This window comes from Pieris brassicae, chromosome 5, assembly GCF_905147105.1.
Source record: "Pieris brassicae chromosome 5, ilPieBrab1.1, whole genome shotgun sequence".
Taxonomy (NCBI): Eukaryota; Metazoa; Arthropoda; class Insecta; order Lepidoptera; family Pieridae; genus Pieris; species Pieris brassicae.
In genome coordinates, this window is record NC_059669.1 from 10,490,962 (window position 1) to 10,509,041 (window position 18,080).

General features: G+C 32.1%; 1 protein-coding gene across 1 annotated transcript; it reads left to right on the plus strand.

The window, feature by feature from the left end:
• Window positions 1–1,863: 1,863 nt before the first annotated feature.
• LOC123709892 (SWI/SNF-related matrix-associated actin-dependent regulator of chromatin subfamily A containing DEAD/H box 1 homolog) lies at window positions 1,864–17,148 on the plus strand. Its single transcript, XM_045661488.1, has 15 exons — window positions 1,864–2,124; window positions 2,933–3,126; window positions 3,375–3,682; window positions 4,258–4,426; window positions 4,816–5,000; window positions 5,450–5,643; window positions 6,432–6,567; window positions 7,817–7,952; window positions 8,517–8,654; window positions 9,469–9,711; window positions 10,536–10,763; window positions 11,846–12,057; window positions 12,333–12,488; window positions 13,161–13,291; window positions 14,640–17,148. Exons 1-15 carry the CDS (start codon window positions 2,010–2,012, stop codon window positions 14,714–14,716), a joined length of 2,622 nt encoding a protein of 873 aa, XP_045517444.1. The 5' UTR covers window positions 1,864–2,009; the 3' UTR covers window positions 14,717–17,148.
• The last annotated feature ends 932 nt before the right edge of the window (window positions 17,149–18,080 follow it).

Here is an 18,080-nt window from a genome sequence, read left to right on the forward strand (position 1 = left end):
CAGTTTAATTCGCTGTATCACTGTATTTATGCTGTTCTTCAAACAGGCGAGCAAGGGTGTTTGTTTATGTATATAGAATGCCTTTAAAAAAATATATACATATATAACTACGAATCTGCTTCTGGATTTTTGCTTATTTAATTGGGATTCGAAAACTGTATCAAAATCAATAGATGTTCTTAGTAGCTTAAAATCGCTGAAAGGTTAATTGAGAAATTATAGAGAACTCGAAAGAAGGCAAAATATCGTGCGACCATTCTCTAATAAACAATATGGTATAACCGAGTGAAAGAATAACCGTCATCAAAACTCTACATCGCAATAAGATACTATGACTAATAGGTAGTAAGTAAGTAGTGGAGGGGGAGCCCACGATGCTAAATGGGGATTTACTCGAGCGTCATAGAGACCTATTGGGTTGCGAAGCTTAGATAATAATAAGAAAAAAAATATTGAATGTATACCTTTTCATCGGTGGGGGGAGCGGTATAGATTTTCAAAAATGTAAAAAAAATTGTGCCCTGGATATACTCGGGCGCGTCAGATATTGAAGCATCAATGTCATACGTCTTTTTAATAATGCACGTATTTTAATCTGATTTTTTGCTTGGTGGGAATGGTCGTACGTAAGGGTTGGAAATGTCGTCAAGAAATAAGTTAACCTAAAAAATCGATCAGTCTGACAATTTGGACTCGCGGCCGTTATTACAATATGCAAAAAATCGCCATTTTGAAATACTCAAGCGAGTCAGATTAAGATATATATGGTTCATCTATATATCCTACACGTGATGTCTCATAATTTGGCGATTATCTGGAGGGATTCGATAGATTCGAGGGATCTAATAATTAAAAAAATATTATTGATTGATAAGCTCAGGAAATAGCAAAAAGTGTATGTTGTTCAAGTAGAACTTGTATTTATTAAACAATAATTTAAAAAAAATGCTTTAATATTAACCGGAAGAACCGGTTTACCTCGACAATATTCTAAGATATTTGTACATTTTTCTAATACTTCTTATGTAAATTTTACTGATTTTTGCAAAGTAGTTTCACCACAAAATCCACACTTTATGTTAATATTTTATAGGCATAATGGAGCCGCACGCATTAAACTTTATCGAAGATTTTTTCGTTCTTCGGCTTGTGGAAATCGTCACATTATATATTTTGGTCATCCTTGAATTATTTCCTTCAAAATAAAAAATAAATCAGCCACGCTCGAGACGGTCGAGATGACGATTTTTTTACAACTTTGCAGCCCTCCCCTTTCTTTACGTCACTTGCAAATTGTCAGATTAGTGAAAAATACACTTTTTAGCTTGTAATTAACTCACCCTACTTTAATCTGACGCGGTCGAGAATATCTGATGATACATTTTTTTTTACTTGGGCTCATATTTGGTAAAGATACTTCACTGGGTACAAGGTATCCATGAATATTAATCTGCCACGCTGCAGTAAATCCCGAAATCCCCTCTTTGGCTCCCCTATATGAACTAAACTACTGGGTAGAACTGACTGGAACCGGTAGAGACTCACATATAAGTAACCTAAGAGAAATATAGTCTACATTTATTATAGAATTTACAATTGTATCTATATTAAATATTGTACTTTCAACAAAAGTTGAAATAGTTTTCGGTTTTCCCACAATTATAAAAAAAATTAAATATCATTTTTATTTCATACTTTTTTTTATGGTAATTCGAAAAATGTTAAATTGAACAATGGTTGTTATTGGCTAGTACGGCTCAAAAATACTATGAAAAAATATCATTCATTTTTGGTTGGTTTATAAAATGAAATGTCAATTTTCTTTTAATGAGATTGGCTAGTCTCTCCTGTATAGAGTCATTCTCGCGGATAAAAATGGCCGCAGTGTTGTTTCCGCATTTGAATGGTGTGGTGTAAAACGTTTTTCAACATTTATATCGCGTTACTTTTAAAAAGATTTTTTTATCACAGAAAATTTTATCTATATAGGGACGTGCATAATTGGCACAATGTCGGAGAGTACTAGCCCTAGTGTGTTAAGTTATTTGCGACAATATAGATTTCAACGAAAACCTACACCTGGTTCTAGTGGAACAATCACAGTTATAAGACCGTCAGGTTCTCGTAAGTAAAAAAATAAAGGTCACAGTTATTAGAGGCATAATTTTTTATAACATGTGCAAACTTATACTTTTGTAGCACCATATTCTTACATAGGAACATAGCAACTACGGCAATCCACGTTATGTTTTTTAGATTTTCGAGTTTCTAAAAGTATTCCAAAATAGCTTCTTTTTGGAAATTTTATGTGTTAGCTTGTTAATTTTAATATTCCATTGTTTGTTTCATTACTATATGTCGTAAAATGCTTAAATTGCTTTACCCCTAAGTACATGACATAAAATGGCTTAAAAATACTTGAGCTTGAGATCTTGAAATGTAACTAACATTTTATTTTTCTCTTTTAAAATTTATTCAAGTTCCATATTGGCATAACTTTTGTTGCATAATTGCACATACTATGTATATAACTAAAGGTAACAGCTGATTAAGTTGTTTAGCTGTTAAGTACTTTTAAGTTATGTATCAACTTTTGTAAATTAAAATAAAGAAGAAATATATAATATGTATATTGTTTGTTATTGATTAGAAGCACACCCTTAAATTTATAAACATACAATAAGATAATATATATGTAATATATCTTATAGACAAACTGTTTCAATATCAATAAGTACAAAAATATATATTCTTAGGTTTTATTGTTAAATATCCTTATACCTTTATTAAATACCATCAGTCTTTATTTAAGATTTTGGAGGACCTTTGACCAGATTTACTACATTTAGGGTAAAAAACATATAGTGCAGTTAGAGCATACTATTATCACAATGATTTATAACATCAATAAAAGGAATACTTATTTTAACAGAGTCTCAGATAAGAATGCCAGCTCCAACTACATCAAATGGTCCAATTGTATATAAGAGAATAAGGATACCCGATTCAGATTCTGATGATGCAGGCTCCCCAGCAAAAAGACCGGTTATAGTGGAACTAACTACAGCAATAAAAGAACGAAGATTTAGAAATATGGTTGAAATGTTTCCAGATATATCACCATTGGTAAGATATAAAATGCTATCTTATTTCTCATTATTATAGTACTATTATTAATTATTTGTTATGACTTGGTAATTTTATTTTATAGGTTACCTATATTTAGGTATTTTCATAGAATAAAATATATATAGAATAATGTGTAAATATGAGGTTTACCAGGATTAAGATTACAATTACAATAGACTTACTTGATATTTTATTTAAAAAAATAGACGTGATATGTATACATTAAATATTATGTATTTTTTTAGTTTGTTAAAAATACATTAGTTAAACATGGCTGGAATGAAGAGAAAACTCGTGATGAGCTACTAAAGCATGATCCTGAGAGTGATGATAAACCAGCCACATCCAGCTTCTTTGGCTCAAGGCCAGGGTTTTCTGGTGTATCCAGGGTTAATGGGACCACAATAATAAGGGTAACAAACAGTCAGGGGCAAACTGCTATTGTAAGAAAAAAAGTCATGCCTAAAGTTGGCGGCGTCCGACGAGGTAGTAGTGGTAGTGAGGATGATGACTACGGTGTTAGGAAAGGCAAAGACGATAAAGTCTATGATAGGTGAGAAATCGATTTTATATTCATAAGTGAAAGTTGCCACTTCCAAGCTTATTTTAAATTACATAAGTGATGTAGACTTTATAAAAATATTTTGGTATTCACATAGTTGGTTTCATTGTTATGGAAAACATCTGTAATCTTCTTTCAGAAAACCATTTGCAGTATGTGAAATTTAATTTTTTTAAGGTAATAATAAGTAAATTAAAAATTAATTTTTAAAACAAAATACATTTGCTGATAAGAAATTCAATTCAAATAGTGTAATAATCATGAGCTTATACTCCTAAAGAAGTTTTATTCATAGCTCTATCTCTAGAATCTAATCAACGGTTAGATTCAATAATAAGACTTAGAACTAAATGTGACTCCTGTATGACCGAAACACATATGATTTTGATGTACTAAAGTGTTAATTAGGGCTGAGTCTCGTATCTGGATCTCATCCTAAATCTATACCTCCAGATTAGACATTTTATTGAGGTTGCTGTAAGGCAGTTGCTTGAAAATTCTACGAATTCTTATTCTTGATGTCCTTTGCAATTAAAATTTACTAAATATTACAAATTATTTTTCAGTGATGATTCGGATAATGAAATAACAGATGATCTCATTGGAGACAAACGAAAAGTTTTTGAATTCCTTAACACCAGCAGTTTCAATGAACTGTCACTGCTTAGCGGTTGCTCACAAAAGAAAGCTGAGGCTATCATTGCCCAGAGGCCGTTCCGGGGATGGTTAGATATGGTAAGATTTAATATTACCCTATGTCTTTATTCAGAAGGAGTTAGCCTTAGAGGATTTATAATGGGCTTCTCAACGCATAAGTTGTGCCTTTGATACAAAGCTCCTTACAATGTTTTACTTTGTAAGGAGCTTTAAACCGGCATGCTTTAGACCAGAAAACGTGTTAGGCATGGATACACAAGAAAAATAAATGATAACTTATGGATTCAGAAAACATGCCAAAACTTAGATTACAACTTAGAAACTTAGTCGATATAAAGTGATAGAACATGTTTCAGTCAAATTTTACTGTGTGTTAGAATTCTATCCAAATTAACTAATTTTGATATGAATTAACTAATTATTATATTTTTTTAATGTTAAAATTAATTGAAAAAATCCTGTTTTAGGTACAAAAATTTAATGACAACAAAATGCTGAGTACAGATCTATTAAATTCAACCCAAGAGTTGCTCTGCACTAGGAATAATATACAACGTTTGATGAAGAAATGTGTAGGTTTAGCCCAACAGTTGGAGGCTGCCGTTGCTGCTGGAGCGGGAAGACTAACACAACCTGGAATTTTAGATTCTAGGTAAATAAATTTATATTTACTTTATTATAAGTGGCAAATTGTTCTGTGACTTCATCTATTTTCAATAGCATGGGAATCATATCCAGTAATTCTTTAATGCTTGAAATTTTGTTTATAAAATTCTTTCCTAAAAAATCAAATTTAGAAAAAAATGCCTTTGGAAGTTGCTGTCTTATATCATCATTTTTAAAATATCTGCCAAGCAAAAGGTCTCACAACATAATCTTATGTATATTGTGTTTTGAATTATAATTAATTAAATTATTTAATTTTTGTTTAATGTCACATATATTATATTTTTGCTCTCAAACATCATACAATGAGGACAATCAGATACTATTTAAAATATCTTATATAAACGATATACACTTGTGAAAATGATAGGAGAACTTAAGAATATCCAGATTCTTCTTCACTTCGATAACTTCCTCACAATCCAATTTTTCCAGTTTAACGCTAGCTCCATATCAATTAGTGGGTTTGAATTGGCTTGCCGTGTTGCATAAGCAGGGTGTCTCTGGTATCTTAGCCGATGAGATGGGTCTAGGAAAGACAGTTCAAGTGATATCCTTCCTCGCACATCTTAAAGAAACAGGACAAGCCAAGGGAACACATTTGATTGTAGTTCCTGCATCTACTTTAGGTGAGTTATTATATTTGATCCCACTTTTAAAAAATAGCTGACCATGCGTTTTGACAACCCATAGATGGGTTTTACTTCGGATGACTGGTTGAGCTTATTTAGATGAGTATTATTTATATATGTGGTCCCACTTTTTTTTGTGTTCCCACTTTTTTATATATGTGGTCCCACTTTTTTTATATATTCAAACGATGTCCATGCGTTGTGCCCGTGGACGGTCAGTACTTGGCGTGAGTGGTTGAGCTTAAATTAAAGTATGTGGTGATAATAATATTAATTTCAACTAGCCACTATACACGTTTTAATAGGCTACGTATTTGTTATCTTCACTGTAATTTCGTGGTACTATTTTGACAGTGGAAGCGTTTGTCATATTTTTTTGACATTTTTCAATATGTCAAGCGAAGCAGGGCATAATAGTTGCAGTAGCAGTCGTATAATTTCTCTAAAAACTTATTAAAAAGAGTTGCGGAGGTTTGCCATTTTTTGGCAAGAACCCTTAATTTGGGAACTGGTAGTAATGTAAATTTAGGTCTTAAATTTATCTGATTTTCTTTATTGGTTCTGTGTTACCAAGAGTGTTAAACGATAATCTAATTAAATACGGGAAAGGAAGATCATAGTCTATTTTTTTGGTTGTCGAAGGACACATTGTCGGACGGCAGAGCTTTGAGCACAAAAAGTACACGTCAAATTAATAACCTCCTTCATGTTTTAATGTCGGTTAGTAATAAAAACCACATCTGCAAAAAGTCGACAATAATGATTTATTTATTTCTAATTCTTAGACAACTGGAGCACTGAGCTTGCCCGTTGGGTTCCCTCATTCCGTGTGAGCAAATACTATGGCCCACCTGAAGAACGTCGCTTGCTACGTATTGAGTACGCCAAACGACTCGACCAATACGATGTGGTCCTTACTACGTAAGTAAACAAAAAATAATACTAAACATTAACATTTTGATTAGTGAACACTTGAATTACATAAAATGTTATTTTTATAAAAAAATCGTAATTACAAGAACGCGTTATATCGTTTCTCAAGGCAAGACAACGTTATCATTCTTATATTACACAAATACACATATATAATATTTCGATTAAAAATATATTCGGCGATAAACTCCAAAATAGTATTATCATAAAACAGGCGACGACATATTGTTTACAAGGATTCTACGTCATGAGGGATTTTATTGTAGTAAAGATTTTAGCGCCATTGATATATTTATTTATTTTTATTGCTTAAATAAAACTTTTACATTTTCGATGAAAACCTAAGATCAGCTATAGAATAGAATTAAATACATAAATGGCATTGTTTGTATTTCTTAAAATAAATAGTTTTTACTAGTTGTTGGTATTTTACTCATTTATGTTTATAGGGATAGTATGCATCCATTAAAAATATTACGACAGCAGATGCAGCACTCTTTAACTTCCAATAGATTCTAAAACAAATCACCAATGTAATACTCGAAACAGAACTAATCTAAGTGTACAACCAACCAGGATAAACCACTCCTTATATGGAAATTGTATTCGTATTACAACAAACTTCCAAGCGAAATTAGAGAATTATCACTGGATAAATTCAAAACTCTCGTTAAACGTAAATTAACCAATAAAGTTTATTATAAATTTAACAGTTATTTAAACTGATCCTTATCTTTGGGATTAATTTGCTCCAGTTCAAACAATTTGTATGACTCAAAACTTGGCGATTAAAAAGAGTGGCGGAGAGTTTCTTGCCAGTTCTTCTTGTCCGCTCTATGCCCTTGACTTGCAAACTGGTAGTAAATGTAAATTTAGAATTAATTTAACTTCTTTTCTGACGTTTATAAGTGTACTTGTTTCTTCTTGTTATTCGGTACACTCTTGACAGAGCGGTCGTGATCGCTACGTAGTAGTGGTATTAGAACGGGCAGATGTGATGCGCTCCATGATGTTTCGCCATCGTTGCCTATCAGTCAGCCGAGTCAGTCATGGTCAGCCGACAGACTTGATCTGGTTAGTCCAACGCGTAGGTGATCTTACTTGTTTACTCGTTGTACTTGTGTACTTGTTTATCTATATGAAATAAGTTATTTTTAGTTTGAGTTTAATTGGTAAAGTAAAGCATATTTTTAGTTCCAAAATTTTATTAATATTAATGTAAAATCGTATGTTTCAGATACACAATGGTAAGCAGTTGTCCAGAGGAACGCAAGATGTTTCGTATAACACCCATGCACTACGTGATATACGACGAGGCGCATATGCTCAAGAACATGGCCACGCAACGGTATGACAACCTGCTGAAGATCAAGGTAATTTCGAAAAATGTTTTTTGCTTGTTTAGGATGGTATAAGAAAAATGCCTTGTAGAAAAGGTCCAATCTTTAGCTAATAAAAAATTGTAATTAATATGAAACACGCATGGGCAAATCGGAGTATTCTTTTGAGAGACGTTCGGAGATCTGTTTGGCTGATGATGACTAAGCTACTATATAGAATTCTTGCATGTTGATTTTTTTCAAATTGTCTTTGCACGAAGATATCATTTAACATTGCGATTTAACCTAATTTAGGACTAATATAAAAGTACCTTATTTACTAAAACCCATATTTAACATGAAATTGTCGAATAACACTACTTACTTTATGGAGGAGTAGACGCTGCTTGTATTCTATATTCTTCTCTCTCAACACAATAGAAGTACAAATTTTTCCTATAGCATAGAAATATATAAATTTTGTGAAACAAAGCCTAATTACTATCATACATGTAAAAGAGATAGCAGTAATGCTGTATCTATTAAACAACTCGACTAGTCCAATCTTATTAATCTATTTAAAGGTACATATGGTAATAGTTTATTTTATTTTTTCAGTCAAAACACAGACTGCTCCTAACCGGTACACCACTTCAGAATAATTTGATAGAACTTATGTCGCTGTTATGCTTTGTGATGCCTCACATGTTCTCTGGAAAGACTGATGACTTGAAGAATCTCTTTCAGAAGAATTCTGTAAGTACAACTTTAAGTGATCTGTTATTGTTTTTAACTGACTGTAAAAAAGAGGGTTATGTTATATGAGACTTATGTGTGAAATAGTAATTGACAGGCCTAAATATTGAATGTACTCGGAAACGCGAAAGTCATCAAAACGATCATTAATTCATAATTATAATAAGAAATATTTTATATCAGATACATTTGTATATCTAACATTCATTCTTTTTAGATATCTGTGTGCCCTTTTTTGTCAACGGCCTCCGCCAAACCCCGCTATTTCTGTATGAACTGTGCCACTCTCCGCCATGTACCATCTGCTGTTTCCTTACTCTGGTCTAACCACCTTTTAAGTCTCTCTTTAGCGTTTATTGTACTTTGAGCACCAGTTTAATACTTTATTTCTCTACTTTTCTGTTCCTCTTGCCCTCCTCCCTATATATATATATATATATATGTTATATTTCTTTTTCAATTATTATTTATTTTATTGTACTGTAATTAGAAAATGAAGGAAGATAAAATGGTCACAGTTATAAACAGACATAAAATGAACATAGTTTTACTGTTCACCAGGACATCAAACAGATTGAAAACTTATATACTAATATATATGTCGCAGTAAAGTAGTTAAATCAGAAAGTTAATTGAATCTCTAGAGTTGATTAAATGTCGATTTTCAATCAACACAGAATTATAATTATTATATTGCTCGTGTAGAAAGTCAAAACGACAATAAAAAATCGACGCACCATAGGTAGCCGATGCAAGACACCTGTTTCTTATAGATACAGGTATTAGGTATATGAATTTCTTTTTTTTCTTACAGAAGGCAAAAGCAACGAAAAAAGCGACTGAAAAAAAGGAAGATGATGTACCACCGTTTGAACAAAGCCAGATAACTCAGGCAAAGCGTATTATGAAACCTTTTGTCCTTCGTCGGCTGAAGGCAGATGTCCTTCAAGATCTGCCAAAGAAAACTAATCACATGGTGCCTTGTGCCATGTCTGATAGGCAGCAAAAGCTATACAAGGAACTTATAGCTGCGTTTTCGTCTTCTAAAGATGGAATGGTAAGTAATGGTCTAACTAAATTTCTAAGTTATTGGTAGTAACAGATTGAGAGAGATAAGGTCGATCTCAACTCCGGGGAAATAAATACAGATAACACAACTTTTTCTACAGCAGCAGATACTTTTGACATTCAACACCTTTTGTCTTTAGTCACCGTGACCACGCACGCTGAAAAGCACGCGAAACGTCGGAAAAATTTAAATTTAATATTATGTCAATAATTATAAGTCAATAATAATAATACATAGCTTCAATTCGTTTAAAAAGTGTTTTCTTAAGAGATAAAGGTATTTTAGTTTGTGTTACCAAACCTTTATTTGTTTTTTTTATACAAGCTGATCAATTTAAAAAAAGCCTTTCTTGAATCTACTTAAACTGTCTAATTTAGTTAAAAATGTTATCAAAATCGTTCCAGCAAGAGGAGTTTGATTTCAAAAGGCTACATACAGGTAAAAAGGCTGATTTTAAAAATTATTATAAATGGATCCAGAAATTTGTTTACCATATTTTGACTATGCGGCTTATTACATCATAGATTCTATATTTTATTTACTATTTTTTTCGTGACTTGTGATATGAACAATTTCGTCATATAAGTGTGTGTCGATTGTATATTAAATCCATTGGATTATAAAAGTAATTTAGAAAAAAAAATTAATTAATTAAATTTCTAAACATACCAAATTTAGTATACACTATAGTCACTCATTATCCAATTCAAACGTCAAGCAGCTGAAAAATCTTCTTTTTCTGCTGATGAATAAGATTTTCTAACTCCTGGTGACACTTGCGTCTGTAAAAACATTGTTTTTTTCATTTTCAGGTTCACGCAACGACAGAACAGAGCGGCATGTCAATGATGATGGATATGCGGAAATTGGCGAACCACCCACTTCTCCTCAGATATCATTACCTTGACACCCAAGTCCGACAAATAGCAGCCCGGCTGGCGAGGGACCCGGGGTATAAAGAGAAGAACGAGCAGTACGCCTATGAAGACTTGCTCTGTCTGTCTGATTTTCAGATACATCTTCTGACGTTGCAATATCCTGTACGTATACCTTTCATACTAATTTGTTTTTTTAGTAGTATTTTGGTTTCTACCAGGTTAAAGAAACCTTTCCTTTCTGAAATTGACGGTTAAGTAAAATTATTGTTTGATTAGTTTTTGGTCAGAGCTCGCTGGTTGTCTCTTACTAAAGGAAGCGCACAAATGTATTATTTAGCTTTTAAAGAACAGCATATCGAGTAGTTGATGAATTTGCAAAACTATTTCATAAATTTATTTGAATAAAGCTCGCTTGAAAGCTAGTTCGTTTTTTTTATTTTAATGACGTTCAGTTTCGCGGTCATTTAGAAGGTAAGGCTAAATTAGCCTCCAAAAAGCTTGGTGTGCTCAGCAATAATATATAATGCTATGAAGCGCAAATTCGGCCCAACATGGAATATTGTTCTCACCTCTGGGCCGGAGCTCCCCAGTACCCCAGTACCAGCTCCTTCCACTTGACCGTATTCAACGAAGAGCAATTCGAATCGTCGACGACCAATCACTTTCCGTGCGGCTTGATCCCTTGGCGTTGCGTAGAGATGTTGGGTCTCTCTGCATCTTCTACCGCATTTACCATGGGGAGGGTTCAGAAGAGTTGTTCGGTCTAATACCCGCAGCTGAGTTTCATTATCGGACATCAAGCCAAAATACAAAATACCATCCGTATCACCTCGACGTCCGTCGTTCCACAACTGAACGTTTACTAAGGCAGTTTTTGCCGCGTTAACACTATGTGAAACCAGCTGCCCACTGAAGTATTTCCGGACTAATTCGACTTAGAGTCCTTCAAGAAAAGAGCGTACCAATTCCTGAAAGGCCGGCAACGCACTTGCGACCCTGGCAATGTGAGTGTCCATGGGCGGCGGTATCGCTTAACATCAGGTGAGCCTCTCTCTTGCCCGTTTGCGTCCTATTATATAAAAAAAACAAATGAAGATATTTGTGAATAAAAAATTGAAATGAGTTATGAAAAATAAATTTTTCTATTCTTATTTCGTCTTTGATATGGAATCTTTAATCTTATTTAGTTGAGCTTTATTTTTTTTAATTAAATAAATCAATTAATATATTTTTTTTCGTTACAGTGTATCAAGTCCTTCTCAGTTCCCTCAAGTTTAATAGAGGACTCTGGAAAATTTAAGAAGTTGGACGAGATGCTTCCCAAGCTGAAAGAGGAGGGTCACCGAGTGCTGATATTCAGCCAGTTTACCATGATGCTGGACATCTTGGAACCTTACTTGCAGCTCAGAAGATACCGGTATATCCGGCTAGATGGCAGCACTGCTGTCAATGATAGGTAAGGGTTAACATTCATCAATACATATTCATCATGGATATTTGTTGATACCAGGAGATAAAAAAATACTGTACTAACTTTAATAAAACTGGGACTGTTCCCTCAGGACGAATGTTTGAAATCGAAAATCATCAATCATCATGACAAAATCACTATATGTTTTAATATAGTGATCGTTAAATTAAAGAACAGTGAGGAACTTTATAGAAGGACGTCTGTCGAGTCCATTAGTACTAAATAATACACATAGCAATTTTACATTATCTATGTTTCAGGCAAGAATTAATAGACCAATACAATAGCGAAGATATTTTCGTGTTCCTTCTATCGACGAAGGCTGGTGGATTGGGGATTAACCTCACGGCAGCTGACACAGTCATAATTCACGATATTGACTTCAATCCTTATAATGATAAACAGGCTGAAGATAGGTAATATTTAAGTCTTTCTACAATATAAACAGTAAAAAAAATGTAGCTATTTAACCACTATCATCTTTTTTATATAACGAGGCATACGGGTATAAGGCTCATCTGATGTTAAGTGATACCGCCGCCCATAGACACTCATATTGCCAGTGAGCTCGCAAATACGTTCCCGGCCTTTAAATCTTTAAATCCATTGATAGAATGCTACATTTATACTGACTTAAGAAACCACTTTTTAAACGGATGGAAGCTATGTATTATTATTATTTACATAATTTTACATTTAAATTTTTCCGACGTTTCGCGTGCTTTACAGCAGGCGTGGTCACGCCGCATTCAACACCTTTTGTCTTCAGTCACCGTGACCGCTTGAATCTGTTTAAAAAGTATTTTCTTAATGTATAAAAGCTATGTTAACAAAAGATTATACTGACTTGCTCATCATGTCCAAACACCAAAAGTAATTACAGTACTCAGCACATTTGATGAGTCTTTTGACTCTGTGTATTAGTGGGTCAAGACTCGTTCTCGTTAAGTAATTGTACCGGGTTATTGATCAGCCTTATTAACAATAACATAATCAAAATACATATAGAAGAAACCTCCATACATATGTGTATGGAGGTTTCTTGTGTGGTGTACTTAAAATGTTAAAAAAATAATTGTCGTTTTCAGATGTCATAGAATGGGTCAAACTCGTCCTGTGAACATTTATAGACTGTTGAGTGCTGGCACAATCGAGGAAGGCATCTATCAAGTAGCACAAGAGAAGCTGACCTTAGAAAAGCATGTTACTGGAGTTGACGGTGAGATTATTTAATATATTCATATGATTTTTAATCACATAGCTGTTAGCATGCTTATCAACTTTCAAACTATCTCCTTGTTGATACTGAGAATGGAAGAAGAGGCTATTTGAATTTTAAAAACCATTTTATATTATTTATAAGTGAATATAGAACCTATACAAATTGTAATGTCCTGTTAAGTGTTGGCTTAAAAAAAATAGAACAGAGAACTCAGTCTCTGACGAAATTTAACTCTAAAGTCCCCTCACCGGGAGCATTCATGTGTGATGTAACATTATAGATTCGACTTTGCATTACATTTCAATACTTCCTCCCTGTAATGATTTGTTTTTCTCCCTTATTTATGTAATGTTAGATTTTTTATGGTTTAAGAATAACTTTATTTCTCATAAAACTTGCTTACATAATTCACTGACTGAGAAACATGTATGTATGTATGTAAAACTATATAAAAATCATTCAACCAAGCAAAACATAGAACATTGTTCGAATTTTTTACTAGATGTGGCATCGATGGCATAGTCTCATTTCATATAGCAAGTTTATATATATATATTTTTTTATTAGACTATTTTATTTTTAGTGTATTGTTCTATTTATATACTTTGTATATATATACATCGTTTATAAAACATTTTAAGTTTTGGCTTTTATTTGTTTTTGTTTAATTATAATAATGTATACTTGATCTACATAGGGTGTGTTATTTTATTTTTGTTCATTATATCTGTAACGTTAAATTACACGCGAATGCGGTCAGGGAGCGCCTCAAGACAGGAATAGCTCGCTGATGAGATTTTACAAACATTCTATAGTAGCGATTGTTTGAGCATTTAACAAATATTAGTTTTATTCTTAAAATATTAATATTCATTAACAACTCGCAAACAATTAAAATATTAATCTACAAAATTATCTGCCACTACTTTATAACACTTTACTTTTCATATTATCAAGTAGCCCATTGTGGCTTAACCTGCCCAGAACATCCAAGTAAAAAATGCATATAAAATGTATTTTTGAAGTGAAAATTAATTTATATTAATGAAAATAAATTAATAACAAAAATATATAATAACGCTTACAATGATAGTAATAATTCTATTACAATTACTGAAATTCTGTAATAATCTTAGTAGTAATAAGGTAAAATGTAATAATTTTATTATTTGTATTCATGTCTATAATAAAACCCTTTTGTTAAACTTTATCTACTTTAACTTTATTTAAGCAATTTCTGTAAAGTTGCATATAGTAGATAATTTTTCTAAAAATAAGGTCATAAAGAAGTTTCACTTTTTACTTGTGCACACACACATTTTTATATAGCTTTGTTTTTTTACAGAAAACGAACCTACAGAGCAAAAGAACGTCGTACGTTTGTTGTCAGCTGCCTTAGGAATAACATCACCAACCAAATGATGTTTAATAAATGAAGCTAAAGTGACCTCAAAGTGATAAAAAATATACAATAGTGCAGTGTGATAAAGTGCTTATTCACTATGTAGTGAATAAATATTTATTAACTGGGACTGTTTTGCGTTTAATTAAAATAAGATTATAGATAGAAATGTTGAATTTATTATTTTACTGCCCAATGTATGTATATCTGTCACAGATTATATACAAAATTTAATGTTTTTTGACTGTTCATTGGATTTCTAATTAGATTATTTCTTTAGTGTTAAAATGCAAATTGAGTTATACAAATACTAATACAGACAAACAATATATTAAGAAGCCTCTGTATTTAAATTAAAAATGTCGTATGACATCACACTCACTCACACACTTCGACACTCAAAGTGTTACATCATAAAAAGTAAAGCAGTCAAATGCACTTTTAACAATAGTAGTCTTTCATCTCTTTCTGCCATAATTTCGTATGTTGTGATGAAAAGAGATGGATGAATACTTGTAACACGGTAATAAGACTAGTTTAATGTTTAAAATTGAAGTTTAAAGGAATATTTTTTTAGTTACATAAGTATCATAAGACTCAATAAATTCTATAATTAAAATCAATTTGAAATATAAATTGTAAAACATTGTTCGGATAGTTTTTTTTTTAAATGGCACTATCTCTGGTGATTAATATAGTGAAGTTCCCACCAAGTGATATATCAATGTATAGTGTAAAGTTATAATAAACAGCTTTTTAACAATTCTCTGGTTTTCTTGTAGATTTTTAGCTTAATGACCAGGGGCTGGATGGTTCTATGTTTATATAGAGGCAAGTATTTATGTCTATGCCCCCGATCTATGAATGAACTGATTTTTAACAGTTTTGTTGTTGAGATAAATATAAAATTATTTGCATTAGAGTTATCATGTTAATAATGACTATTTTTATAACAAACAAGGCTTTTATTCAGAAACATGTCTCAAGTTATAATCTGGTTTTCAGTAATATCATACTTCATGTTTATAAATTCCGGCAAATGAGTTAAGGTTTGTCAAGTTTTTGAATACTAATTAATTATATAGTTTGTGCACATGAAATGTTTAACAACTGTACTCGGAGTTGATCATTCAATTATCTCTAATGGTATATAAATAATTTATACCAATAAATGGTGCAATAGATATCTGAAAAATAACTTCTAAGAAACCATTGCTCTTATAGCTTCCGATTGCATCTATAGTGAATTTAAATTTACTAAATTACTTATGTAATAATATAAGTCGACTCCGAGTATAGCTGATATTGAAGAAAACTTGTAAAAAGCTTGAAAAAACTATTACGCAGTTCACAAAATTAGGTAACACGAAAAATATTTATTTCGAATAATGTGCCTTGGCTATGGCCCATATATCTCATACACATTAAATACAGGGAGTAGATTCATATTTAGTGATTTTTGCATATGCCTCTGTACATTCAATTTTATTCATTTCACTTATTAGCTCGTCCCGCAGATTTCGACAAGTTCACCATATTATTGTCTGTTGTTAACATAGCTTTTAAACATTAAAAAAACACTATTTGAACGGATTATGATTAACGGAACGAACGAAGCTATGTATTATTATTAAAAACTTATAATTATTTACATAATTCTAAATTTTAATTTTTTCCGACGTTTCTTGTGCTTTTCAGAGTGCGTGGACACGGTAATAAAGTTCACCATATATTTAATTACTATCAGCGTGACTGTTTTATTTGATTAATTTCAAATATATATGTAAAAACAGAAACAAACATAATGTCAAAATTTGTATTTGACGCACAGGAGTCGTAATAAGCGTTTAGTCTTGAGAAAACTAAAAAACTTAGTTATCCTGCATTATAATATGAATTGTCAATTCAATAATGATTTTGTCAAAGTTACATAATTTAATCTTGCAATGTTAGCAAAGCAAGCCAAAGCTCTCAGCTCATTTTTAATTGTATTTAATTTTAGTTTTTAAGTAGTTCAATTAATAAGGTTCCTTAGTTTAATAGATATAAGTTTTATAATTGTATTGCAGTGTATTTTGCAGTCTTTGCTTGGGTCTTAGCTCTCAATTATATTCGCGACCTGTCCAAGCTTCGCATTGCTGGACTTTTTGAAATTTTATGGAATAAATATAGTCCTTGTGACTCAGAGCGTTCTAATTGTGAAAGAATTCTGAATCAGTAATTTTTGACTTATATCGTTACAATCATACAAAAATACGAATCGTTCTTAAAGTTTAGTATAGATACTAGTTTTCTACACTAGCTGAAACTATAATTTAATGTATGTATATTATCATTTATATACTATTCACCTGATACTATTGTTTCTAATTATCGTTTACTAACGATTATGTATTTGGTTAAGAGATGCTGCCTGTAACGTTGGCTACAAAAATGTATTGCAAACTGTATACGTGCACTAAATTCGAAAATAAAAATAAAATCTATTATGATATATTTGATTTGATTTACAGTAATGTATTTTATTCCCTCAGATAGCTTCAATACAATATGAGCAGTGTTGGCCTAGTGGCTTCACCGTGCGACTCTCATTCCTAAGGTCGTAGGTTCGACTCCCGGCTGTGCACCAATGGACGTGCTATATATATTGTATTCTTAATTTCAACATCATCGTTTAGGTTTAGATACTGTAAGGATAGTGTATTTTTGTGAATACATAAATAAACATTTCACCATTTGCTCGAACGGTGAAGGAAAACATCGTTAGGAAACCAAAATGTCGACGGCGTGTGTCAGGCATAGGAAGCATCACCTACTTGCCTATAAGAATTACAAATTTAAATGAAACAAAGACGTATACAAATTTGAGGGCCACACCTAAAAAGTGTGTAGCTCCACTGATTTATTGAATTTAGTTGTGATAGATATCCAAACAATACATAAACGAAGTACACATTTTAACAAAAACATAAAATATTATTACGTGAGTCATCATTTTAATTTTTAACTAAACATATGAATTACGGCAAATATATTAAATGGAAAAACTTCTACGAACAATTCCACCAAATAAACGGAAAAGTCTTGTAAAAGACAGACAAGCAACAGCAGGGAGAACGCTACAAATGTATCTCAACATTATTCGTCTAGATAAGGAGGCAATGCCAAGTATGCAATCTTAAATTTATTTATTTAGTAACCTAAATGATTTAAATTTTAAAGTGTACCTAGTTTTTTGCCGGCTCTTTAGTAGAACATATTTACCAAACGGAAGCTTATTAATAATTTGATAGAATTAACAGTTGCTTTGACTTCAGTAGCTTGACCACCTCACCAGTGATACTGCATTTAAGAAACAATACGGGAATATACCAATGTTTACTC

Bases quoted from the DNA above. Each gene is read 5' to 3' on its own strand.
- LOC123709892 (XM_045661488.1), top strand. From the start codon at position 2,010: ATGTCGGAGAGTACTAGCCCTAGTGTGTTAAGTTATTTGCGACAATAT. The intron at 12,058-12,332 runs GTAAGGGTTAAC...TCTATGTTTCAG, and splicing joins AGCACTGCTGTCAATGATAG to GCAAGAATTAATAGACCAAT. The intron at 13,292-14,639 runs GTGAGATTATTT...GTTTTTTTACAG, and splicing joins GCATGTTACTGGAGTTGACG to AAAACGAACCTACAGAGCAA.